Source organism: Cynocephalus volans, chromosome 7 (genome assembly GCF_027409185.1).
Source record: "Cynocephalus volans isolate mCynVol1 chromosome 7, mCynVol1.pri, whole genome shotgun sequence".
Taxonomy (NCBI): domain Eukaryota; kingdom Metazoa; phylum Chordata; class Mammalia; order Dermoptera; family Cynocephalidae; genus Cynocephalus; species Cynocephalus volans.
This window is the reverse complement of record NC_084466.1, coordinates 889,186-914,496: the sequence shown is the minus strand read 5'-3', so window position 1 is coordinate 914,496 and position 25,311 is coordinate 889,186. Positions and strand designations below refer to the sequence as shown.

General features: G+C 49.0%; 1 protein-coding gene across 8 annotated transcripts in view; it reads left to right on the top strand.

The window, feature by feature from the left end:
- Nucleotides 1-10,543: 10,543 nt before the first annotated feature.
- Nucleotides 10,544-25,311, top strand: part of TFDP1 (transcription factor Dp-1) — a 62,256-nt gene continuing 47,488 nt past the window's right edge. Inside the window, exons 1-3 of one of the 8 annotated variants that reach the window (XM_063102465.1) lie at nt 10,544-10,647; nt 11,335-11,412; nt 12,035-12,240. In XM_063102465.1, the coding sequence (XP_062958535.1) occupies nt 12,094-12,240 (147 nt within the window). In that variant the 5' untranslated portion in view covers nt 10,544-10,647; nt 11,335-11,412; nt 12,035-12,093. Of the gene's footprint in view, nt 10,754-10,967; nt 11,056-11,142; nt 11,242-11,334; nt 11,413-12,034; nt 12,241-25,311 lie in introns of those variants that run through there. The other 7 variants (XM_063102464.1, XM_063102466.1, XM_063102467.1 and 4 more) reach the window with 7 other exon arrangements.

Here is a 25,311-nt window from a genome sequence, read left to right as displayed (position 1 = left end):
ATAACACATAGGCCAAAATAGAAATATCAAGGATTTTGATCTAAATGAAAATGAAAATACAACTTATCAAAATGTCTGGGATGCAGCAAAAGCAGTGCTCAGAGAACTCACGGCACTGAATGTGTATATTAGCAAAAAAGAAATACCTAAAATCAATGGCCTAAGCTCCTACCTTAGAAAACTAGAAGAAGAAAGACAAATTAAATCCCACAGATTTAAGCAGGAGAAAATAAATCATAAAAATTAGAGGAAAACTCAATAAAACAAAAACAAAAATTCAATAGAAAAAAATCAACAAAACCAAAAGATTGTCTTTGAAAAGATCAATAAAATCTTTAAACCTCTAGCCAGGCTAACAAAAAAAGAGAGAGGACACAAATTACTAATATTAGAAATGAAAGAGGAGACATCACTACAGAACTCATGGACATTAAAAGGATAATAAAGATGTACAGTGAACAACCGTATGTTCACAAACTTGATAACCTAGATGAAATGAATCAATTCTTTGGAAAACACAATCTGCTAAAACTCACACAGGAAAAAATATATGATCTGAATAGGCCTATATCTTTTAAAGAAATTGAATCAATAATTAATAACAGAAAACATCAGGACCAGATGGGTTCACTGATAAATTCTACCAAACATTTAAAGAAAAAATCATACCAATTCTGTGCAATCTCTTCCGGGAGATAGAATCAGGGGGGCTATGTCGTAACTCATTCTACAAGGCCAGCATCACCATAATACTCAAATCAAAGACATTTTAAGGAAAGAAAACTATAGACCAATATGTCTCATGAACATATACACCAAAATCCTCAACAAAATATCAGCAACTAAATCCAACAATGTATATAGAGAAATATACACCGCAAACAAGGGGAATTTATATATCATGAACAAGTGGAATTTGCCCAGACCTGCAAGATTGGTTCAACATTTGAAAATCAATTAATGTAATACATCACATTAACAGGCTAAAGAAGAAAAATCACATGATCATATGAATAGATGCAGAAAAAACATTTGACAAAATCCAACACTCATTTATGGTTAAAGAAAAAAACTCAGTAAACTAAGAATAGAGAGAAACTTCTTCAACTTGATAAAGAATATCTACCAAAAACCCAGCAGCTGACATCATACATAATGGTGAGAAACCAGAAAATTTCCTGCTAAGATTAGGAACAAAGCAAGAATGTCCCCTCACCACTCCTTCTCAACACTGTACTTGAAGTCCTAGCTAATGCAATAAGACAAGAAAAAGGAAATAAGAAGTATAAAATTGGGAAGAAGGAAATAAAGTTGTGTTCTCAGATCACCTGATTATATACTTATACATGGAAAATGCAAAAGAACTGAAAAACTTCTGAAACTAAGAAGCAATTATAGCAACAAAGGCAGGATACAAAGTCAATCACTTTCTCATGCATCAGCAACGAACAAGTAGAATTTGAAATTAAAAAGACAATACCATTTACATTAGCACTCAAAGAATGAAATAGTTAGGTATAAATCTAAAATGTGGATAAGATCTATATGAGAAAAACTACAAAACTTTAATGAAAGAAATCAAAGAAAACCAAATAATGAGAGCAATTTCATGTTAGGAATTCATAGATTCATAAGTAGGATTCATGTTAGGATTCATAGATAGGAATACTCAATATTGTCAAGATGTCAGTTCTTCCCAACTTGAGCTATAGTGTAGATTCAATGTAATCCAAATCCAAATCCAAATTTTAAAAAGTTATTATTTGGATATTGACAAACTGATTTTAATATTTATATGGAGAGATGAAAGATCCAGAATTGCCAATAGAATATTGAAGGCAAAGAACAAAGTTGGAGGACTGACACTATTCAATTTCAAGACTTATTATAAAGCTACAGTAATCAAGACAGTGTGGTATTGATAAAGAATAAATAAATAGATCAGTGGAACAGAATGGAGATGCCAGAAATAAACCTGCATAAATATAGTTAACTGATCTTTGACACAGGGGCAAAACAATGAAGAAAAGATGTCCCCCCCCCCCAACAAATGATGCTGGGACAACTGGATATGTATATGCAAAACAAAAATGAAGCATAGTAAGGTCTAGACACAGACCTCACACCATTCACAATGATTAACCCAAAATGGATCATAGACCTAAAGGTAAAATAAAACTTTTAGAAGATAACATAGGAGAATGTCTAGATGACCCTGGGCTTGGCAATGACTTTTTAGGTACAACACCAAAGGCAGGATCCATGAAAGAAATAATTGATAAGTTGGATTTTATTAAAATTAGAAATTTCTGCTGTGTGAAAAATACTGTCAAAAGAATGAGAGGACAAGCCACACAGTGCAATAAAGCATTTTCAAAAGACATATCTGATAAAAGACTATTATCAAAAACATACCAAGAACTCTTAAAACTCAACAATAAGAAAATGAACAACAACCCAATTAAAAAATGGGCAGAAGACCTGAAGAGACACCTCACCAAAGAAATTTACAGATGGCAAATAAGCATGTGAAAAGATGTTCCACATCCTATGTCATCAGGGAAATGTGACTTAAAACAGCAATGAGATACCACTGCCCACCTATTAGAATGGCCAATATCCAAGTCACTGACACCAGATTCTGGCACGGATGTGGACCCACAAGAACTCTCATTCACTGCTGGTGAGAATAAAAAAATAGTACAACCACTTTGGAAGACAGTTTGGTGGTTTCTGACAAAACAAAATATATGTCTACCATATGATCCAGCAATTGTGTTCCCTGGTGTTTACCTAAGTGAGTTGAAAACTTACGTCCACACAAAATCCTGCACGTGGATGTTTATAGCAGCTTTATTCATAATTGCCAAAACTTGGAAGCAACCAAGATGTCCTCCAGCAGTTGAATGGATAAGTAAAATGTTGTACATCCAGACAGTGGAATGTTATACAGCACTAAAAAGAAATGAGCTATTAAACCATGAAAAGACATAGGGGAACCTAAATGTATATTACTAAAAAAAATGAAGCCAATCTGGAAGGCTATATACTGTATGATTCCAACTATAATATCTGTGTCCAGCTATAATACCTATATTCAACTGTAATGTCCCTTCAAGAATAAGGCAAACATTAAGACATAAGACATGTTAAGACATTCCCTGAATAAACCAAAGCTGACGGAGTTTGTTACCATAAGACTTGCCCTACAAGAAATGCCAAAGGGTGTCCAGATTGAAATGGAAAGACACTAGACAGTAAACATATGAAGAAATGAAAATCTCTGGTAAATACATGGGCAAATATAAAAGCCAGTATTATTGTATTTTTATTTATTTTTAGTTTTTTATTTTCTACATGATTTAAAAGACAAATGCATAAAAGATTATAAATCTATGTTATTGAACACAAAAATGCATAAAGATGTACATGGATTAAACTCCCCAAGCAAAAGACATAGATTGGCAGAATAGATTACAAAACAGGATCCAACTATACACTGTCTGCAAAAGTCTCACTTTAGACCTAAGGACATGCATAGGTTGAAAGCGAAAGGATGGATAAAGATATTCCATACAAATAGTAGCCAAAAGAGAACAGGAGTGGCTAAACTAATATCAAACAAAATGGGCTTTAGGTCAAAAAACGTCACAAGAGACAAAGAAGAACAGTATATAAAAGAGTCAGTGATGAAGGGTCAATTTGCCAAGAAGATATAACAATCATAAATATATATGTACTAAACATCAGAGCTTCTAAATATACAAAGTAAACTAACGGAATTGAAGGGAGAGGAGGACAGCTCCACAATATTAGTAGCAGAATCTAGTACCCCACTTTCAATATTGAATAGAACAATCAGGCAGAAGGTTGATAAGAAAATGGAGGATTTGAACAACACTGTAGAGCAATCGGACCTAACAGGTGTATACAGAACACTCCATACAACAACAACAGAATATACATTTTTCAATTAGAATATTCATTTTCACATGGAACATTCTCCAGGATCAGGTCCCTGGAGACATTTCCTACACTTTGTGAGGCAGCAGTGCATTAAAGAATAAAACTGACTTGGAGTCTATCTATTGCAGTGCTTCCCAGGTACTCGGCAACCCAGAAGCGGGTCAGTTCACTGAAGAATTTTAAGCAGGGGGTAGCATGATCTAATTTTCATTTTTAAAACATTCCTCTGGCTGCTGAATAGATAACAGATTAGAGCAGGACAGGACTGCAGAAAGGGAAAAGATAAGTTAGGAGTTTTTTTATAGTCTTTAATGAAGAGAATAGTATCTTGGCCATGGTGGTGGCAGAGGAGATAGAAAAAAGGAGAGGAGTTCAAGATCTATCGAGTTGGTGATTGGTTGCAGTGAGTGAGGGCAAGTTATATTTGGCTTCTAGTTTCTGAGTGGACAACTAGGTGGATGTCTTTAGTCTGTTTGGGTGACAAAATACTGCAAACTGGGTGGCTTATAAATAAAAGAATTTTTGTTCTCACAGTTGTGGAGGCTGGGAAGTCCAAGAGCAAGGCGCTGGGAGATTCCATGTCTGGCGAGGGTCTTGCTTACTAGTTCATACATGGCCAGCCATCTTTCTGCTGTGTCCTCACGTGGCAGGAGGTGCAAAGGTCTCCCTCTGGCCTCTTTTATAAAGGCTCCACCCTCATGACCTCATCGCCTCCCAAAGGCCCCGCTTCCTCATATCATCACCTTGGGAGTTAGGATTTAAACATGAGAGTTTTCGGGGACACACGCACTCAGTCCATTGCAGCAGATGTAGTTCAGGACTGAGCTCGGGAATGCTGGGGGGGAGGAGCTGGTTTTGGAGGAAGGCTATGATTAACTGATTATGATCAGTGATATCAAATGACATGTTAAGGATTAATTGTATTGCCCAATTGCCTTACAGAGAGGTTATGCTAATTAATAGTCCCACTAATGGTATACGAGGGTGTCCCATGAAAGCAAGATTTTAAATGGTTTCTCTTGAAGAAATCTGTGCTCTAGTCACAGAATGGCAAGCCTGGATTTGGAGACAAGTTAAGAATCGGCACTGCCGGGGGGTTTAGAGAGCACAGAGAGGACAGGAGGAGCGAGCACTGCCTGGAGCAGAGGCTGCGGGTTAAGTGTTAGGAGGTGGCACGCGTGCTCTCCCCTGCTGGTCTCGGCAGACGCGCCTTCCCTTGCCTCACACTGTCCCGGCTCTGCCTTGCCTTTGCTGTGTCTTCTTCTTCTCCTGAGACCTGGGACCATCAGTGACACCATCTTCCTTCTCCGGCTTCCTCCTGTCCGCAGACCCCTCACCCCGCACTGCTTTCCCCGTGGCCCCCATACAGCCCTTCCTGCCAGACCTATTGCTTCCCCCCATGCCCCACGTCACTGACCCCGCTCCGAGATATCACAGTGACCTAACTGCCAGTCGAGATCTCTCTTCACCTTTTGTCCCACCTGACCTCTGAAGTGCATTTGACACTGTCACATGCCCCCTGACTGAAAATGCACTCTTTCTTGGTTCTGTACGTTGGTCTCTCCGGCCTTGGTGACACCTTTTGTCTCCAGAACTTGCATCAGCCACGGTCCCAGCAGGGAATGGACGGCCTCAGAGGCTTTACCTACAGAGGGATTGGTGAGGGCACCACGTGGGGGTTCTGGCCAGTGACCACTGGGTACCTGCAGGAGGCCACTGCTGCCCAGGCCTGGGAGGCACAGGCAGGAAGCGGGCCAGGGGCCCCAGGAGAGCTGGGGCTGTGGAAGAAGTGGCTCCGGTGGGAGCTGTGGACACAGCGGTCACGGCCATGGCAAGACTATGGCCAGGTAGGAAGCGGGGAGACAGCACCCTGACCTCCCGTGTTTCTTGCCCTCTGGCCTCTGTCTGGAGCCTTTGCCTCTTTTCTCTCCTTGTGCCCTTTCTTCATGCTCCATGCCTGGAGCGTTCCAGAGGACACCTGCTCGATGTCCTATCTCAGATGACATCTTTCTCCAGCTGGTCCCCCCAGCCTCTGTCGCTTCTCCCTCTGAGACAGCAGTCTCTCGCCGTCAGTTGGAAGAAGCTGTCCTCCACCTTATTCTTTTGTAGATCTTCAAGTGCTTAGGTCGGTTTATGGCCTGGAATAGCGACTGTATTTCTAGCATCTCTTGCAGCCTGGCGTGCTAAGTTCTGGCCAACGGGAGGAAGTGCTAGAGCACTTTCCAAGATTGTCCTTTTCTGTTTGAGTGTACACACACGGACACACCTATGTACGGTCAGCTGACAGTATCCGTGGGTCTCTCATTCGTGGATTCAACCAATTGTGGATCAAAAATGTTTGGGAAAAAAATTCTATATAGTTAAAAGTGGAAGGAAGTGCCTAGGTGAGGTGCAAACACCACCCCATCTTATGTCAGGGACTTGAGCAGCCTCAGATTTTGGTATCCACGGGGGGTCCTGCAACCCATCTCCAGGGATGCCATGTGTACTTGAGCATACTACTGTGTACCTGCACTGGTCACGTCCATCTCGAATGTCACCTGCTCCGTGAAGCCCTGATGACTGCCTGTGGGGAGAAGTCGTTGTTCCTGGTCCCATGCTACCACAATTCCTTTCCCAGTCATGAATATAATTTTGTCCCGCCATGTAACATTTGCTTTTACATGAGTCTTTCTCCCACGTTGACCCTGAGCAATCTCAGTCTTAGGAATGTGCATGATATCAGCACCCAGAGATGCATGTGGCACATATGAGGAGCTCAGAAGCATTTGGGAAGGAGTGTGGGGAAGGCACAGCTCTTGAGACTGGTTTGTCTTCTTATCAATAAACTCCATTTTTCCCTACTCATTTCTCAGCTAAAGGAATTTGCGCTTCACAGAGGCTAAGATCACTAATCCGAGGCAATCTGACGTCCCTTCATGTCAGCTCATTGTACCCGCTGGACTCTAAGATCCTACCATGAATCTGCAAGAAAAGTTGTCAGGTATCAGAGAAATGGCCACGGTCATTCAACTGTATGCAAAGTCAAGCTTCTTAAACAAAATTATGTCGTAGGCTCCTGGTGCTGGTGTCACCTTTGGTTGATGGTAAATGGATTGTATGGAGGAAGGAAGTGATGTAAGGAGAACACAGACCTTTCAGTCTGAAACTGTAGGGTTCCACGGAAGAACATGATCTTGATGTCATTCTATGCAGAGCACTGCCAAGTCACAGGGGAGGGAGGCTTCGCAAGAATAGTGCAGTCGGTGGGCAGAGGCGATTTCACCAAGTCAGCAAAGCTGCGTTAAGTAGAAGACAAAACAGGAAAGGTGAACCTGGGTAAATGAGATTTTTTAAATTAGATGATTATGATCGTCTAGGACAGGTCAGATCCAAGGGGTGATTTTCAAAGGAACTGTGGCTTCGGGCTGTGATGGATGCGACTGTCTCTGGGACGCAGGAATGTGAAGGGTACTGCCATCGATGGGGGGCTGGCCCTCCTTCCAGAATCTGAAGGGTCTGCCTGGGAGTTTTTGAAAGGAGAAATGAGGTAAGAAAGTAGGAGAGAAATAAAAATGTGTTCTAGGTGGTGGGGTGGGGCTTAGAAGTGGTTGGGGACAGCGGCCGGGGGTTTATCTCGAGGCTGAGACATTACCCTGCTTGACTTACATTTTATAATACGCACAAATAAGCAGAGAAGAGTTTTCTGAAGGCAACTTTGTTGGTATTTCACCAGAGAATGGGAAAATGTCCGTCGTTCACAGCCAGGAATATTGTTTTTAACTATCCCCGGGGCCAGGAGCCCCGTCCCCTCTCTGTCTTCCCACCAAGAAGAGACCAGTGTGGTTGAGGAGGAAAACCAAGACAAATGGGATGTGCAAGAAGCAGGTTTAGAGTTAAGACAGGATTAGAAAATTCTCTCTCCCTAAAGGACAGTTTAACGGGGTGGGGGAGTGGGGAGAAGGATTTGGATCGGGACCTGAGACCCCACGGCGTAGACGCAGAGAGCTCTCGGGAGATGAGGGCTTTTCCTGGGAAGGACAATCGCTTTCTTCTAGTGAACACAGCACAGACCGTCTCCACGCAGTATCTGGGGTCGTCACGTCAATCTGGAGCCCAAACTCTCAAAACAAGTCGGTGCTGGCCCCAGCCACACAGGGCCGAATACCAGCCCCTGGGATGTGGCTTCAGTCAATACCCGAATGCGTGGATCATTGAAAGAATCACGTTTACTAAACAGCCTGTGCTCAGAGATACATTGGATGCTGGAGCCTTAGACAAATATAGGGAGCTACGGGCTTCCTCAAAAAGGCTGCATTTCAGCAACCCAATGGAGCAATTTCAAGACAAGCCAGCGGCTAAAAATATCTGGATCTTCAACCAAAAATTTTAGAGAAAATTCTGTTATTTACTTCTGTTAATACAGGGGCTTTCTGTGGGGTATGTGACCGTGCAGAGGAAAAAGGAGAAACGTTGTGCCCTTTCCGCAAGCAAAGCAGGGCCCTGAGGAGCTTTCACTGTTGTGGGGACCTCTTGCAAGTTCAGAATATTTCAGGACAGCGACTGTTGTGCACAAATTACTTTGAAGAGTACTAGTTACCGACCCAAACATTGTTGAATTAGCAGAATCTTAAATTTGGAGGGAAGGGGTTTGATCCTAAGTTTGTTTCCTTTCGTGAGCCCCCAGGTCTCAGGGAGGAGCTGGTCTGAGAGGCTGGGAGAGGGCCCACTGTTATCAGGGGCTGAATACTCAGATTTAGCTAAGAATAAAGAATTCCTATGAAAGAAGGAACGTGCTGGGAGCACATGACCATCTGAGGAACAAAATGCAGAAGTGCAGGCTGGGCAATCAGGGGACCTGCAGAGATCAAGGTCCTTCTCAGGGACAGAAATCTGTGGGATTTTTCCTCTCCGAGCCTTTTTTTCACCTACGTCCGCCAGCCACGTGCTCAGCATCTGCTGCGCGCTCATCAGCACACAGCACGTGCAGATTTCTGCCCAGAGAAGGGACCCATGCTAATTAAATCCTAAGCAGTCTGGGGCCACGGAGCGGGGCTTTAAGGGGTGGAGCTGTACCGGAGAGGCAGGAGAGGCGCCGTCAGCATAAAAGCAGTTAAACTGCGGAAACCGTGCAAAGTGTGGGTGTAAGGTAATAACACGTTTCACGGACAGAGAGAGGCCTCCGGCCTGGGCTCCTCAAAGCTGCTCGCAGACGTTAATTGCGCCCGGGCTTGCTGGACGCCGCCACCTGGTGCAGCCGTGAACTTTGGACTCGAGTCCGAAGGCTCAGCCTCCTTGCACCGGGCGAATCTGCCCTGGCTCTAGAGGGGGTGGGTTTCGGGGTGGACAGGTCTACAGGGGTCAGGCCCACCAGGCCCACCCTGCGAAGAAACTGCTTCTTCAGCCGGCCTCCGGACCCCCCTTCTGGGCTCTGCGTCCTCTGGCCGCCAAGGACGAGCGGAATTGTTGGAAATCTGGGCAGAGGCCTGGCGTGGCCGCGGGGTCCAGCAGGTGGGCCCCCTGTCCTTCGTGAGTCCCCCTCCTACCCTCCTGTGCACGCCCACACCCGCGGGGCCTCCACTCCTGCCGGCGCAAGCACGTGCACTCGCAAACGCACCCATGCGCACGTGCACAAACTGGCCTCCCTCACTGCGTGTACAGGTACTTGTGCACCACCTGGCCGCCTGTCCCCTGTGCACGTGTGCACACAAGTGCGCACGTCGGTGTCTGCAAACCCGGCTCCTTCTCCTCCGTGCACACACACACAGGTGTGCATACAGCAGGCCTCCTGCCTTCCGTGTGCACACACACACGTGCGCACACGCAGCAGGCCCCCTCTTCTCCGTGCATACACACAGAGGCAGGCACACACAGGGCCCCCTTCCCTCCGTACACACACACATGCACACACATGTGCGCACACAGCAGGCCCCCTCTTCTCCATGCATACACACAGAGGCAGGCACACACAGGGCCCCCTTCCCTCTGTACACACACACACACACACACACACACGCACACAGACGTGCGCACACAGCAGGCCCCCTCTTCTCCGTGCATACACACAGAGGCAGGCACACACAGGGCCCCCTTCCCTCTGTACACACACACACACACACACACACGCACACAGACGTGCGCACACAGCAGGCCCCCTCTTCTCCGTGCATACACACAGAGGCAGGCACACACAGGGCCCCCTTCCCTCTGTACACACACACACACACACACACACGCACACAGACGTGCGCACACAGCAGGCCCCCTCTTCTCCGTGCATACACACAGAGGCAGGCACACACAGGGCCCCCTTCCCTCTGTACACACACATGCACACGCACACACACAGGCATGCGTACCGCAGGCCCCGTCTCCCCCCATACACACGCGTGCACACACCCGCACACGCACACAGACATGCGTACCGCAGGCCCCCGTCTCCCGTGCGCGCGCGCACACGCGCACGCGCGCAAGCAGCCCCTCCCCTCCGCGTGGGTGCGCGCGCGGACACGCGCTCACAGCCCCTCCCCCTCCCCTAGGGCGGGCGGCTCTGGCGGGAGCAGCACAGGAGGACGAGGAGGAGGAGGAGGAGAGGAGGGAACCGAAGGCGCGAAAAGGCGCGCAGGCGCGCTGCGCAGAGCGGGCAGCCGCCCACGTCACCGCGCCGCGCGCACGTCACGCCGGCCCGACGCTCGGCCCAGGGTGAGCCCCGCGTCCCGGCGCCGCTGGCCAGGGCAGGGACCCCCGCAGGCCGGGACCGCGGCACCGCGCCGCCCCCGCCCCGCCGCGCCCGGCCCGGGCGAGCCAGGTGCGGGCGGGGTCGGGGGTCGGGGCCCGGGAGGGCGGGGGTCCCGGGCCGGGCGCGGCGGCCTCCTCGTCCTGCGCCCCCCGTGCGGGCGCCGCGCGGCCCGGCCCTGTGCGCAGGGACCCGGCTCGCGCTGCGCCCTCGGCGCTGGGCCTCGCGGGGCCGGGGTCTTCCGCGCCGCGGCGGGAGCGCGGGAGCCTGGCGGACCCGGCCCGAGGCCTAGGACTGGTCGGGCGGCGGGACCCGGAAGCCCACCTGTTAGCGGCGCGGGGGTGACCCGGGGGACAGCGCGGGACCCCGGCCAGGTGGGCGGCGGGAGCGCGCCCGAGCACCGCGCGCGGCCTGGCCTCCCCTCCCCCACCCGCGCGGCTCGGGCGCCGGGGTCGGAGCCGCGGCCGGTTGCGGGGCTGGGGCCGGGGCCTGGGCACCGACCCCGAGACGGGCGCCGGCCGCGCGCTGCCCCAAGGGCCGTCGCGCTGTGAGGACCGAGGGTGCGTTTGGGAAGGCGGCGTTTCTTGAGGTGTGGCGTCCCTTCGGCCTCTGTTTTCGGTCTCGCTCATTCCCGTGTTTTTCTTTCTTCTCAGAGGAAAAGTCGTCTTTCTTCTCTGGAGGGCGAACGTTGACAGCACCGACCTCCCGGACCTGGTAACATGGCAAAAGATGTGAGTGCGCCCGCGGGGGGCGCCTCCTGCCTTGGTCCCGGCGCGGGCGCGGCGGGCAGCGGGACGGGCTCAGGTGCAGGTGCAGGTGCACGAGCAGGTGGAGGAGCCCGCGGCCTGGGGGGCGCGCGCCTCGCCTCCCCGGCCCGCACCCCCACATGCGGCTGCGGGGACGCCTCCCGGGCGCGTCTTTGCGGACTGTGCGGGATTCGTAATTTCCAGAACAGCCCCCGTGCTGCGGGTCCCCCTCTGGGCTTCCGTGCGGGAAGTTAACTCAGCTTTGATGGACCAAGGGCTAAGCACCTGCTTTGGCTGCTTTTTTCTTAGAAGGGTGAGATCTGATGATTAATAAAACGTGGTGGAATATGGTAGTTAGCTTAGCTTGCTACTTATTTGTCAAACCATAACATATTCTGAATAATATTTTCTTAAACTCGAGTGCAGAATAGGCTTTTAGGTCCAAAACCTGTATAGTCTGTGTTATTGGCCATGTGATTCTTTAGTGCAGTTGGGGCTTTTTGTTAAACTCATTTAAACACCAGCCGTGCCCATTAGTGTTTCTTAGAATGTATTGTTCTGAAAACATTACCAAAAGGAGGCTTTTTATTTGCTTACTTTTGTGCAGAACGGTTGGAAACACAGGCCACCCTTGCTGCACCTGCCTGAAATGCAGATTTGGTAAACATGTGTCAAGCCCTTCCTGTCAGTTCCGAGGATTTAGTGACCTCTGACAGCCTTCCAGAAGGCCTCCAGTGTCCACGCGCGGCAAAGGCAGCCCTCTCTTCAGTCGCTTGTGCTCACTTTAGGGTGGACCCTGTGTGGCTTTTTCAGGTTGAAGTCATAATCTGTCCGTGATGTTATGTTGCTTTCACCATCTCTAATCATGTTTGCCGATGGCCAGCCCTGTTTTCTTGTGTGCGCACGTGGCATGTGCTCCATAAGCAGCTAGATCCCCTAAATTCTCTTAAAAACGGTGATGCTGGAACCCAGTTGCCTCTGTCAGAGCACCTTTCTGGTCTTGTGCAGTTTCAGGGAACAGAGCTGCTGTTCACATTGTTAAACGCGCTTACAGACTTCTCCAAAGCCCCTTCGATTCCACGTTGTGCCGCACATGGCGTGAGGGTTAGCGGGACTCTGACATCTGGTTGCAGGAGGAGGACTGCGAACACCCCTCTAACATGGTCACCTCCCAGATGCAGTGCCTGCTAAACGCCGGCTGGTGCAGTGGTGGGGAGCTGGTATTTGGATCACCCGTGGCAGTACAGCAGGGTTGCGATGGGGTTCGGGGCTGACGCTGTGAGGAGCAGGGCGGTGCTTCAGACCCAGGAGACGCAGAGGCAAGCAGCTCCCCTGTCCTGGAGGCTGGGAGAAGTTGGCAGCTGGGTCAGGGTGGACGTGGAGATGGTCGCCACGTCAAGCAATCTGACCTTTTCTCTGGCTAACTCATTTTTTTTAAGTAGGGGTGTGACATTTGAGTTTTGGAAAGATGACCGGCAGCAGTGCTGGAGGAGAAAATAGAGCGCAGTGAAGTTTTTAAAGCAGTAGTGCTTCAGTTGAAACCTTCCGTGTCCTGTGAAAGCCCACTGGGAGAGGCTGAACCTCACTGTGCAGTGTGAGGGGTCTGGAGCAGAGGGCTCTTGTAGGCCAGCTTCCTGATCGGCGTCTTCTTGCTAAGGGGCCCTCTGTGGAGGACTTGGAACTTTGCACCCATCCTATTGTAGACGCGCCTGAGTTTAGAAAGCTGGTGGCGGCAAGGCAGGAACAGCTGAAGTAACAATCAGGGCACTCTGTTCTGTTCCCACATGCATTGATTTAACTTTTCCTGGGTGCCTGTGTTCCAGGCGGGCTGGTGCTCACTGCAGCTGTGGTCTGACCTGTGCTGGGGAAGTTTCTGCCCGCGCCGCTGAGCAGACGCATTGGGGGTGGCCCAGAGAAGGGCGGTTTGAATTCCGAAGGTTGAGGAGGAGCATGGGGGTTGGGTGTATGATTTGGAGAGGCCTGGGGTGGGTGTCAGCTGGAATTTGTGTGGGCTCTGGTTTTGACTATAAAGCTTATATTTGTTTTTCTGTTTCTAAAACAAATATTTGTGTACTTTTTAAAAAAAGATGTGTGGATATAGCACTGTAATTCCTTTGTATAAAAAACAAATATGTTTTCCAGCCATTTATGAAAGTAACAATATTTCCTTAGTGATTAATAGCTAACATTTGACTTAAAAATTCTTCTTTCTCTTCAGCCGTAGTTGTTACTGAGTGCACTGAAAACTCTAGCAGGGTACCAGGAGTGGCTGCTTGTGGAGTGAGCGAGTCTTTGTCCTTCCTGCCTGTCGTCGTCACACTGAGTGGGAAGATGGGCGCAGAGGAAACTGAGGCAACTGATGGCTCGCTCGCAGTGCAGCCTTGGGCAGGGCTGGCCAGGGACGCAGAGACGAGAAGTGTGCAGTCCTTGACCTGCGATCAGAGTCTTGGTTTTGCCTTTAAAATGTTTTTGAATTTAATTGGTAAATCCTCCAGGTAAAATATCCAAATGGGGTGTTTTTCTTCATACTCCATGTGTGGGAGGAGAAGCGGAGAGCAAGGGTGGGCTAGCACAGCCCATGCAGCAGAGGCTGCAGGGACCACTTAATGACCTTGAGCAGCAGTGTTTGGGTTACTTCCAGAACTCTAGCGTAGGAGAATTATCAGCTTTTACTGGCATTTGGGGCACAAGTGTCCTTGTGGTGAGGACTGTCCGTCTTGATATATGGCCTACCTGACACAGTGACAGCAGTGCCCCCCAGTCTGTGACAGCTCGGGATGCAGCCCCTGTGTACATTTGCGCACACTGAGGGGAGGGGTCTGTATAGCTGGGTAGAGTCTCCGAACAGTCGTTGGAACTTCCTAGGGGTCTCCCATCGTTGTCCTTCAATCTTGTTCTCGGACACAGTGTGGCTTAGACCCAGGGTCCTGTGGGGTTCCCAGTGCTGATGCTGCTGGGCTCAGTGACTGCGTTAGGCTGTTGCTGTTGTTCATAACAGATACCTGAAACTGGGTAATTAATAAAGAAACAATAGTTATCGATTACAGTTTGGAGGCTGGGAAAGTTCACAGTCCAGGGAACACATCTGGTGAGGTGACTGCAGCAGTGCGTGGAGTCACCTGGCAAGAATGGTGCAGCAGAGAGGCTGACATCTTCAGTCCTCCTCTGAAGCCCTCAACCACGCCCATGACCACCATTAACCATCAGTGGATTCATCCATTCACTAGGGCACAGTCCTCACGGTCCAGTCACCTCTTCAAGGCCCCACCTTTCAATGGCTATAATAGAATTTCCCACCATCTTAACACTGTCACGGTCGGGATTAAGCTTCTAATAGCTGGACTTTGGGGGACAAAGTTCAGTCAGCCCACAGTAGCGACTGTCCTTAGTCACACGTTGTGGAACGTTTTTTAGCAGTTCCTGTAGAGGAAGTCTAACAGGTCAGGGGTGCGTGTCTCTCCTGCAGCAGTGGCCGTAGTTGTGGAGCTGGAAGGGTCCTTGGTGAGGGAGTGTGGCCCAGAAGGGTTTGAGTGCTTTCTCAAGCACAGAGGTCCTCACTGTCCCGGGTGCGGTTGAGCACAGCGTCTCTCCTCCTACTCCCTAGGAAGACCCTGTTCTCATGCTTGTCCGGGTCATGAAGGTTTGTGAGTGGAAAGGGAGGTCGATGGTTCATAAAATGTTACAGGGATCCTTTTGCAAGAAATGTTGGCCATGGTGGGGGCTGTTCCTGGTCCTGCCGTTTGTGGGGAGAAGGGTACACCACACCTGTGTGGGGAACACGTGCTTTGTCACTTTGAGGCCTGTGAGTTACCGCTCAGCACTAATGTCCCTCGGTTTTGAAAGCTGTTCTGCGATGCCAGTTGTGTACTGGGAGTTTATGGAAAAATCCCTAGATTGTACTGTCAGGATCTGGAGACCAAAGAGAAGTGCGTCCAGTGTCTGAGGTTTGGAGCAATGCTGTAACGAGGTCCAGTTTAATACCAGTAGGAGACTAATGAGCTTATCTAAAAATACACACACTGAATATCATTTTACAGACCTACTGATGAAATCACAGCTGAAGAAATGGAGCTGGTGTAGCAATAACCTTCTGTTTCCTTTGGTCTTTGCAGAAATGGGTTCTGGGGACAGCAGCTAACTGCGTGGTCAGTGCGGCCTTTCTCACCTGCCCTCGTGAGGAAATGGCTTCGTGTTTGAGGTGGAGAGAGTAGCAAACTCACCCGCTCAGGCTAAATATTGCGGAGACCTACGATGGCGCGCTGGTTTTTACAGCAGTCCTTTAGAATATTTCAGAATGAATCTTTTTCTAGTGAGATGAAATTGGAGAAGCCCTGAGGTGATAGTAAGAATCAGAAAATTCCAGCTTGGCTGAAAGTGTTGTGCCTAAAGCATTTTGCTTTAAAGGAACACCTGACATAAAATTCAGAAGATAGAAGGATATATTTTTTTCCCACATAATCAGCTCCTTTTTGGCTCTTTACTTTTGGTATTTGAGAAAACGGTCTCTGCAGCTGGCTGTTGGCAGCTTCGTGGTGGCTGTTGGCGCGCAGCCTGTCCCGTGTGCGGCTGGGATGCTCCTCAGGAGGCTTTTCCTCGCAGCATGACCCGGGAAGACGCTTCCCTCAGTATGTAAGCAATTATGTTCTTGTTCCTGGTAGAGCAGTTAGGAAATTCACGTTTGGAGTTGACGCTCAGCTCGACTTGCCGTGTGGTTTTGTGCTGTTCGTCAAAGGGACTGGATTTGTCAGTTTTGCTCAGAGGAGGATGGCAGGGGTGGTCTAGGTCGCACGCAGGGAGATGCAGGGCAGGGCGCCGTCGGCGGTGGCTGAGTGAGAGGTTGGTGGGTGACCCCCCTCCCCCCAGGCACCTTCTAACTCGAGTGATTGTGGCTACGAGGGTGCTGTGTCTGCGTGCACAGCACAGGGCCCGCAGCAGAGCGGCCTCTGGTGAATGTTGGCTGGCTGGCCAAGATGCCTGCGGAGTCCAACCCTGCTTCAGGGTCGCATGGGGATGCTGACTAGGGCTTTTAAGTTGTGGCACAGTTTGTGGGCTCTGTTCACCTGTGCCTCGGGTAATTTTGAGACTCCGGAACAAAGAGTTGTCTCTACCTCCTGCTATCAAGGTCTGTTCTGTGAACACAGGACTCTGTTCATCAGAATCCTGCTCCTACACGATCCAGCTTCACAGGGAATCCTGGTCTGATGGAATGAAACCACGGCATGTGCCTGTGGTTCTGAAATGCGGTGTCTGTGAATACAGGTTCCTAGGTCACAGCATGTCGCCTAGGGCCAGCATGAGCAGCTCTGAGAGATGACAGGCAGGAAGGAGCGAGCTGCCTAGATGTGCAGGGTAAACTGAGCCCAGCCCTGCCTCTCCACCTTCATCTCTGGGTGTCCCTCCCATCCAGGTGACAGGTGTGCTGTGTGCATCTTTGCACTTCGTCCTGCAGAGGAAACCCAGTCATTCGCAGGTTTATTCTGCGGGTTGCAGTCTGTTCTTAGTGGAAATCGTGAGAGTTTATCATGTTGAGGATCCTCCGTGGGCTGTTGGCTATTCCAGCAGGCTTGCCTGTACCCGTCTCTTTTTGATTATCCACTTAATAGAGCTTCCACAAGGAAGAGCTTGCATTACTAAGAGTAGTGTTCCTTCTGGTTGTGGAAGTAGTCTTAGTTGTAGAGAATTTAGAAGATCGTAGGACAGCAAGAGAAGGACAGCAAGGTTGGCCGTCACACCCGAGATGAGCCAGCCAGCGCTCGCACCGCACTCGAGGTTATCTGTGTCGTGTGCTGCAGGCGTGCTCCACGAGGTTGCAGGCGTGCCATGCTTTCCATGTCTAGTGCGCTCACTCGAGGGCACTGTCAGTAGTTCCCCACACCAGCCATCATCTTCTTCATTGATTTTAGCAACTGTGTGTCTGTTTTACGTGTTGGGGAATTGTAGATGGTCACTTATTGAAAAAGTGAGCTAACATGGGAAATAATAAAATGTTGTACCTACACACGTTATTTCAAATTCAAACATACGTGTATCAGTTCTCCAGTCTCTTGGCTATAGACCAAAAGCCCGTTCTTGGAGAGCGGATCCACTCATTCGAGTATCTTGCATAAGTCATACCCACAACATCCAGTTTTGACTTCTGTAGAATGGATGCAGAACTAAAGACATTTGAAGATGCTGAATGCAGCCTCCTAAACTATTTGCAAATTTTTCCAGCAGCATAAGTAGGTGTTTAGAATGAGGGGGGCTGAGTGTTGGTCAGTGTGCTGTTGAACTTTCTGGAGCACAGATATGCAGATTGTTGAAGAGTCCTGTCAGCTGCCATGTGTCACAGGACAGTGGAGCATGTTAGTTAACTTAGCAAGTCAGTCAGTGGAGTTGGGAGAGCAGCTGTCCTTTTCATGGTGTGGATGAGCTGCCTATAGCTGCCCAATTCCTCCTGTTGGGGATTCCAATGGTTTCCAGTTAAGTCTTCTCAAATTTGTACAAATCCATGATGACCCTTAAGATGAATCCCTGAGGTGTAGTTGTGTATATACACATGCACGTATGTGCACCATGTCTTTGAGACATGTCAGATCACTTTTCAAAAAGTTAGTACCAGATTATCCTGACCTTGTGCTGGTTGTAGTAGAGTGCCCATTTTTATGTTTCCTTTTCAACAGTGAGGTTGAGGATGACAGTTCAAAAACCCACAGCACTTGCTCAGTTTGGCAGGTGAAATTTTAAACTCCCTCTTGTTATAGTTTGCATCTTTTTATTTAGAAGTGAATATTTTCCTTTTAAAACACTGTATTTTTTTGTAAATGGCTAGATCTATCCTGTGCTCATCTTCTTTTTGGGTGTTTTATCTGTTCGCACTCTGTGAGTCAAGGGCGGTCACAGCAGACATCAGCTCATGTGTGCTTCTGTTAAGTCAGAAGAGTCGGAAACACAAACTCATTCTGATGTAAGCCCCAGGAGGATACACCTTGAACTTCAACATTAAATACAGATCGTTTTTAGATGGTTTAAATGCTTTCTCCTTCATTTGGTTAATTAGTATACATTTGTTCACCTTTATTTAGTGTGATTGTCAAGACTCTTTGAGGACCAAGCTCAAAATAGTTGTTTGTATATTCTTGAAACTTCTCAGGCAGATGATTACAGATCTTTTCAGTGTTGTGTAATAGTTTACTTCTTTTGCTTAAAAGTATCAATGACTTGGAGTATTTTTTATGGATCCTATTTTTAGACTCTACTGTTTCTTTTGCCTTACAGAAAAATGAGGCCTTGAATTAAACTATCTTATGCACCTCTGATAGAACCTAAATAAATCACATGTTGCAGAGCAGGATGATGAGGGAGGTGTGCCTGGTGCGTGTTCTGCCTCTGAATTTGTCTTCGTGGCTGAGTTGGGGATCAGCTATCAAGTCAGACCTGTCCTTGGTCCGGTGTACTTTTGCATTAATTCGGATATTTATTAATCCAGTTCTTTATTATTTCTTTGGAGCTTCTTTTGAAAATCTGTCACTTTTTAATTTAGACACCTTGTTTGAAACAACATGCAGCATAAAGACAAATGTTTAACTTATCATTGTCCAGATAAGTGGCCTAAGAGCTGAGGTGGCTGTAGATTTCCAGGGGTAGTTTCAATCGCGTTTTGTGATACTCTGGTTGTATACTCTCCCCCAACTCACACGCAGCTTGAGTAGGAAGGAAGTCGCAAAATTAAACAGTCTCATGGGATTCTGCAGCTCTAGGGAGCTTTGAAATCTAGTCTGTAGACTTCAGTGTCAGCAGAGCCCTTCCAGGCCGGCAGCGGAGTCCATCGGGGACGACTTCTTCACGTAGATTTAACCTCTCCTTTAACAAGCGGAAGAGCGGCTCCCCTTGGAGCTGCAGGACCGAGTCTTACGTTGGGGGTGGACAGGAATCGGGACGTGCCAAGTGGCGCTGGTCTGCCTTCATAACCTGTCATGAGTGTTGACATGTGGGCTGCAGCTCCACGCTTCCCGTCCGAGGCCGTTGTCTGCGTGACCTCTTTGTTAGGCATGGACCCTGGTCCTGGGAGCTCCACTGTGGTCGTGTCTTTTGAGCGCTCCTTCCCTCGGGCCCATTGGGGAGGAGATTGGCCTGCTCCCAGCTCACCGTGTGGCACATTGCTGCAGTCTCACCGGGTCCCGTGCTGGAGTTCATGCCAACTGCATGCTCTAGCTCTGCTGCCCATCCATGTCCTGGGCCACTGGACACCCCTCGCCAGGACCCTGGACCACAGCGCTGCAAGAGGGCCATCTGCTGCTCAATCCCTTTCACAGGGCCCATCCTTGGATGTTGTGGGTTTGTTAAAATGGAAAGATGAATTATCTCTAAAAGAGTATCCCGTAATAATCTTTCCAGAAAAGGAGTTAGATTAGAGTATTGTTATTTTTGAAGTTAGCTAATAAAACGGTAGACTAGGCACACAGAGACCGTCTCTGCCTCTTAGGCGAGGGTGGGTGGTGCTTCAGGCGAGGGCTGAGGGGACGGCTTGCCTCCAAGCCCCCAGGCCTGACTCCTCCTCGCACCTTCGAGGCTGTGCGAGTGTTTTTCTGGGGGGAACCATTTTCACGTGAGGTCACACATAGCGTGTTGTGGAGGTGGTTGTGCTGTGTAGAGGATTCCGAGTGGACCTGAGTGGCCAGGTCTGTCAGCTCAGCCACTTACGAGTGCTGTAACCTCAGGCAGGTACTTCCCCTGAGCCTCAGTTTACTCGTCTATAAAATGAGGGTAAAAGCGCGTGGTCCTCACAGGGCAGTGCAGGATAAAGGAGGAAGAGCCTCCGGTGCTTGGCCCTGCCACTGGTCGAACACCGAGGACTCAGGAGTGAAGTGTGGGCTGTGAAGGCGTTGAGGACATGTCCCTGGCCTGGCCTCTGTTTGGCCATGGGAGGCTGGTCTGGTCAGAACTCTGGGGGACCTCCGTGTGTTGGGTGTCTGTTTTGAGGTCTCAGAGCTCAGTCGTGAAGTGGTGCAGGCTGCAGCGAGGTGCAGGGAGGGCCGCAGCCTGCATCCCCTGCTCCTGCACCGGCTCGCCCTGGGTGCGGTTTAGAAAACTGCAGTGGACGGTGGGCACTGGGAACCGCCCTGGGCAGGGACCTTCCCTGCTCTGTCAGCCCTTCTGGAACGGGGACAGGTGGGGCAGAGCCCCTGATATGCGGGCCTCCGCTTGAGGGGCTGTGGCCCCCAGTGCAAATCTGCCCTGAAACACCACAAAGTGGGACATGAGAAAATACTTAAAAATTATTAGGCAACTGTTTTATGGTTTTTTTCGGGCAGTTTCTCTTTTGTGCCTTTTGTAGAATAAAGCATCGTTTGCTGTTTTTATGGCAGAAAGGCAGGAGTTAAAGTGACTACTGAGGGAAAGCCTGTCTGATTACGTGGAGCAGATGCTGTTGGCTGGATGGCCACTCTCAGGGGCTGTCACTAGGCGGGGAGAATGGCCGAATCCCACAGGAGAGATGCCCTGCCTCATCTCCCAGGGGGAGGACATGGTGCTGGCAGCATGCTGTCTGCAGGGGCTGGGCAGTGGCACGTGACTTGGGGCTGGTGCTGTCTGTCCTGGGGAGAAGTTGCTAGAAGTGCACCTGCAGGGGCCAGGCAGGGCGTGAGCGGCTCGGGGCCGACTGGCGCTGTCTCTCCTGCTTCCCTGTGAAGCTGTGCAGGCTCCCAGCGGGAGGGAGACAGGCTGGAGGGTAGCCCCGCGCCGTTCTGACTGCATTTCTGCTGTTCCTGGAGAACGGAGGTCGGCACCGTGCCTGTTTGTGGTGTGCGTGGCCCTGCCAGCTTTTCGCTGTTGGCTGCTGTGGGCCCCGGACCGCCCTGGGGCCTGGGGCTGAGCTGCTTGTCTCACTCGGATGTCAGAGCCCATGCGGGGCTCCTCCTGGTGGCGGCTCTGACAGATATGCACTGCCTGCGAGCTCACCGCCTGCCTCTTCAGCTTTCCCTTCTTTAGCGAGCTCTGTCCTTCCCTGGGGAGGCTCCTGTTTTGTCCCTCTGTCATTTGAGTCTCTAGGGGAGTGGCTCCAGGGACTTCTCTGCTGCATTGACCTTGGGCCATGGCTTCAGCTCCGTCCGTGTCTCCTCTTCCTCATCTTTGGGTCTTGTTAGGCGTAGGACTTTGTATCCTTTGTTTAGAAAATCAGATGGTTTTATCCAATTATGGAAGTAGAGGACTTATTTAAAAATTCACAGGCTGCAAAAAGGTATCGAAAGAAGGTAAACAGTCATCTGAAATCATAGTCCGAGGTGGCACTACTGTTCATGTTTTGGTGATAGGCTGGCTGGTCAGCTCAGCTGGTTAGAGTGTGGTGCTGTTAACATCAGGGTCAGGGGTTCGGATCCCTGTACTGGCCAGCTGCCAAAAAAAAAAAAGCGTGTGTGTGTGTGCAGGTGTGCACTCAGGGATGTCCCCAGTGTGTGCGTTTAGAGATGCTCGTGCACTGACAGGTCTACACAGTGAACTCTCATGTTCTGTTCTCTGCTGTTCTGCTCACCAACTTGTCCCAGGCTTTTTCATATCAGTAAATGTAAACATAATTTTAGAAACTTTGGAACAATTCAGGCATACACAAAAGTGGAGAAATTGTACTGGTTACCCCTCACCCTGTCACCGTCTTTGGTCACTGTCCCTGCATGGCTTGGGCAATCATTTCATCTGATAGTCATTGCATGTTCTAATGGGTATCTCTCACAGGTGGCTCTTTAAAGACAGGATGATGAACAATAACTCACATCTTTGTCACATAAGCAGTGCTCAGATTTCCTAGTTGTCTCAAAGTTTGGAAAGTGTGTTTGCACCAGGGTCTAGGACCTTTCTCTGTGGCCATGTGGTATTTTGTGTGAGGTACCCTCATTTATTCTGTCCTGTCAGGGGCTGCTCTGGACTGAACGTGTGTTGTTCCTCTGTTGAAATCCTGCCCTCTAATGTGATGGTGTAGCATGTGGGGCTTTTGGGGGTGGTGAGTGGGGTTGGAGGAGGTCATGATGGTGGAGGCTGTGATGGGATTGTCATCCTGGGCCTGCTCCCACCCATGAGGACCCACGAGAAGGCTGCCTCTGCAGCCTGGAAGCAGGCCTGATCTTGGACTTGCACCCTCAGAACTGTGAGCAACAATCTGTGGTTTACAGGTGCCCAGGCTGTGGTGTCATGTCATAGCAGCCCCAACAGATGAAGATGCGGACCTCAGGTTGCTTACAGCAGTTTGCCTTTATCTAAGCACATGTTTGATAACTACGCTGGCCAGCTTGGCTGCTCAGGACAGGGCTGCTGGGGCCGTTGGCCAAGGCCTGAGACCCATGGACAAGAGTGGGTGTCCAGGGTGCGTCAGCCCTTGCGGCTAAGCTGCACGGTGGCTGCAAGATTTTCTGTGCATTTTTTTCAGTATGGAACATCTTGTCTTATGTTTATCAACAGCTTTGTTTCTTTCTTATAGTTCTGTAAATACAGACCTCATGTATAGGCTTATTTTGGTGTGGTATACAGTTGCGCTCCACATGACAGTGTTCTGGTCGAGGACGTCGGCTGTACCATACAGGCTAGGTGTGTGGCCTCTGTGTATGTGCGAGCACACTCTGCCGTTCACACAGGACAGAGTCATCTAACAACGCGGTCTTCAGAACATATCCCTGTTAGTACATGACGTATGACTGTTTTTAGAAATGGCTGTTATGGATGAGTTTTTCTTTGCCGCATTGTATTTTCTAACTGGTTATTATTGCTTATAAAGATATTTGTCTATTTTTTCTAGCATTCTTATGACTTAAAAAAGAAACTCCAGTGAGTAATGACATGCGTGTCATACAGTGCACAGATGTGGACTGTACAGCTTGGCAGACTTTCAAGCCGCCCGTTCTTGTGTCGCTACGACCCAGGGGACAGCGCAGGCCGGACAATGACCTCCTCTGCCTCCTGGCAGTGCCTTCGCTCTGGTGCTGCGGGTTCCCTGGACATAGCACCGCTTATCTGTTCTGCTATTGGTGGCCTTTCATTTCCTGTTTTTGGCAATTACGACTGTAAACAGCTTTGAACGTCTTACACAAGTCTTTGGTGAACTTCTGTGTGCATGTGGAGTGCTTACTCGGGGCCAGCCCTAGGGCACAGCACAGGGTGTCTTCATGTTCTGGCGGCTTCTGGCCATTTGCTGGTGTGTGCTTGTTGGCACTGTGATCTCACATGGGTTTCCTGATGACTGAGGATGTTGACCACCTTTCTTGGATGTCCTGGCCTTCAGGATGTCTCTCTGTCGCAGGCCTGTTCAGTCTCGTCCTTGTGAAAGAGTTGGGTGGTTCTGTGGCAGAGACCGGTGGCCCTCAGGCCTCATTCACCGGTGGCTCTGGAAGAAGGAGTTTGCATTCCCTGTCATCCCTTCGCCCCCCGGCTTGGGACCTTGTTCAGTCCAGACTGCAGGCCACTGCTATAGCAGTTTTCTTACCAGGCTAAATCCTTGCCCTCATGGGTCTGTGCTCCAGTAGGGAACGATGGGCAAAAAAGTGACCAGTGAACTAGAGAGTCAACGGAGAGTGTCTGGCGAGGCGGGGATTGGGCACACAGCTACACTGGGCACTGGTGGGTTTGGGCCCAGTCCAGCCACTCCTCTAAATGTGCTGACCCCTTCCTTCATCATTGGACCCGTGAGCTCCCTGGACTGTCTTCTGTGGATTGAATTGTGTCCTCCCAAAGTTTAATGTGTTGGAAGCTTGGTCACCACTGTGACAGTGTTAAAAGGGTAGGAAATCCTATTATGGTCATTGAAAGATGGGGCCTTGAAGAGGTGATTGGATTGTAGGACCATGCAGTAGTGAATGGGTTAATAATGGTGGTCATGGACATGCTTCTGGGGGCTTTAAGAGAAGAGCACATGAGGGTCTCTTTCTCTGCTCTGCCATTTTAGCAATGTGACACCCTGCGTCACTGAGAGCACCAAAAAAGACCCTCACCAGCTGTGTTCCCTGGACTTTGGACTTCCTAGTCTCTCAAACTGTGAGCTATAAATTTCGTCTTCTTACAAATCACCCATTTCCAGGTATTTTGTTATAAGCAACAGAAACAGACTAATACCCTGTTCCCAAACCTTTCGTCTCCCCATGGGGCTGGGGGCATTGGGGGCTGGTGGGGGGCTCCTTGTGTCTCTGTCTTGCTGAGGACTTTGCACGTGATCTGAGGCGATGACCATACTGCAGGGTTATGAGAGTTGTGGTCCCTTGTGGGTTTTCAAAAACGGTGGGAATATTAGGAAATTAACCCTCTTAGGAAATTAAATTGGTCACATTGTACAGCCTGGCACTCAGGGAGCACCAGGAAGCTTCGCTGAGTGGTGTAAAATGACCATGTTCAGTGTCACAGTTTTTGGTTTAATTGGTTCGGCTTTTTCTAGCAGCTTGGTGTGTTTGGGAATGTGTTTTCTGTTACTGCTGCTACTAATAGTACAGTTTTATCTAATTCAAACTCATTTCCATTATCTGGAAACCCAAATGGTTGAATATTGTTTTTCTAAGAATAACTGAGGTTAGTTGTAGCTAAGGAATGTGTTTGCTCTTAGTTTATGTGTTGATGTATTCAGCAGCTTGATGTTTCCTTGCTGGGAGGTGGGTTTGCCTCTTGAGTATAAAGACTGTATAGGAAAATAAGTCCAGGGAACTTATCTTAAAATTAATAGCAATTTCAGTAACATGTTTTAAACAATAAAATAGTGTTTTGATGCAGCCTTGAGCTGTGAAACATGAGGAAGAACAACTCGTGATTGCCTGTTTCCAGCGATGTAACTGATGATTTTTTTCAAGTCAGTATCTGGGGTTGTGTGATTGAGGTTTTGTGGTATTTACTAAGTATTAAACAGTGTAAATGGCTTCATATTAAAAGTCACAAAGA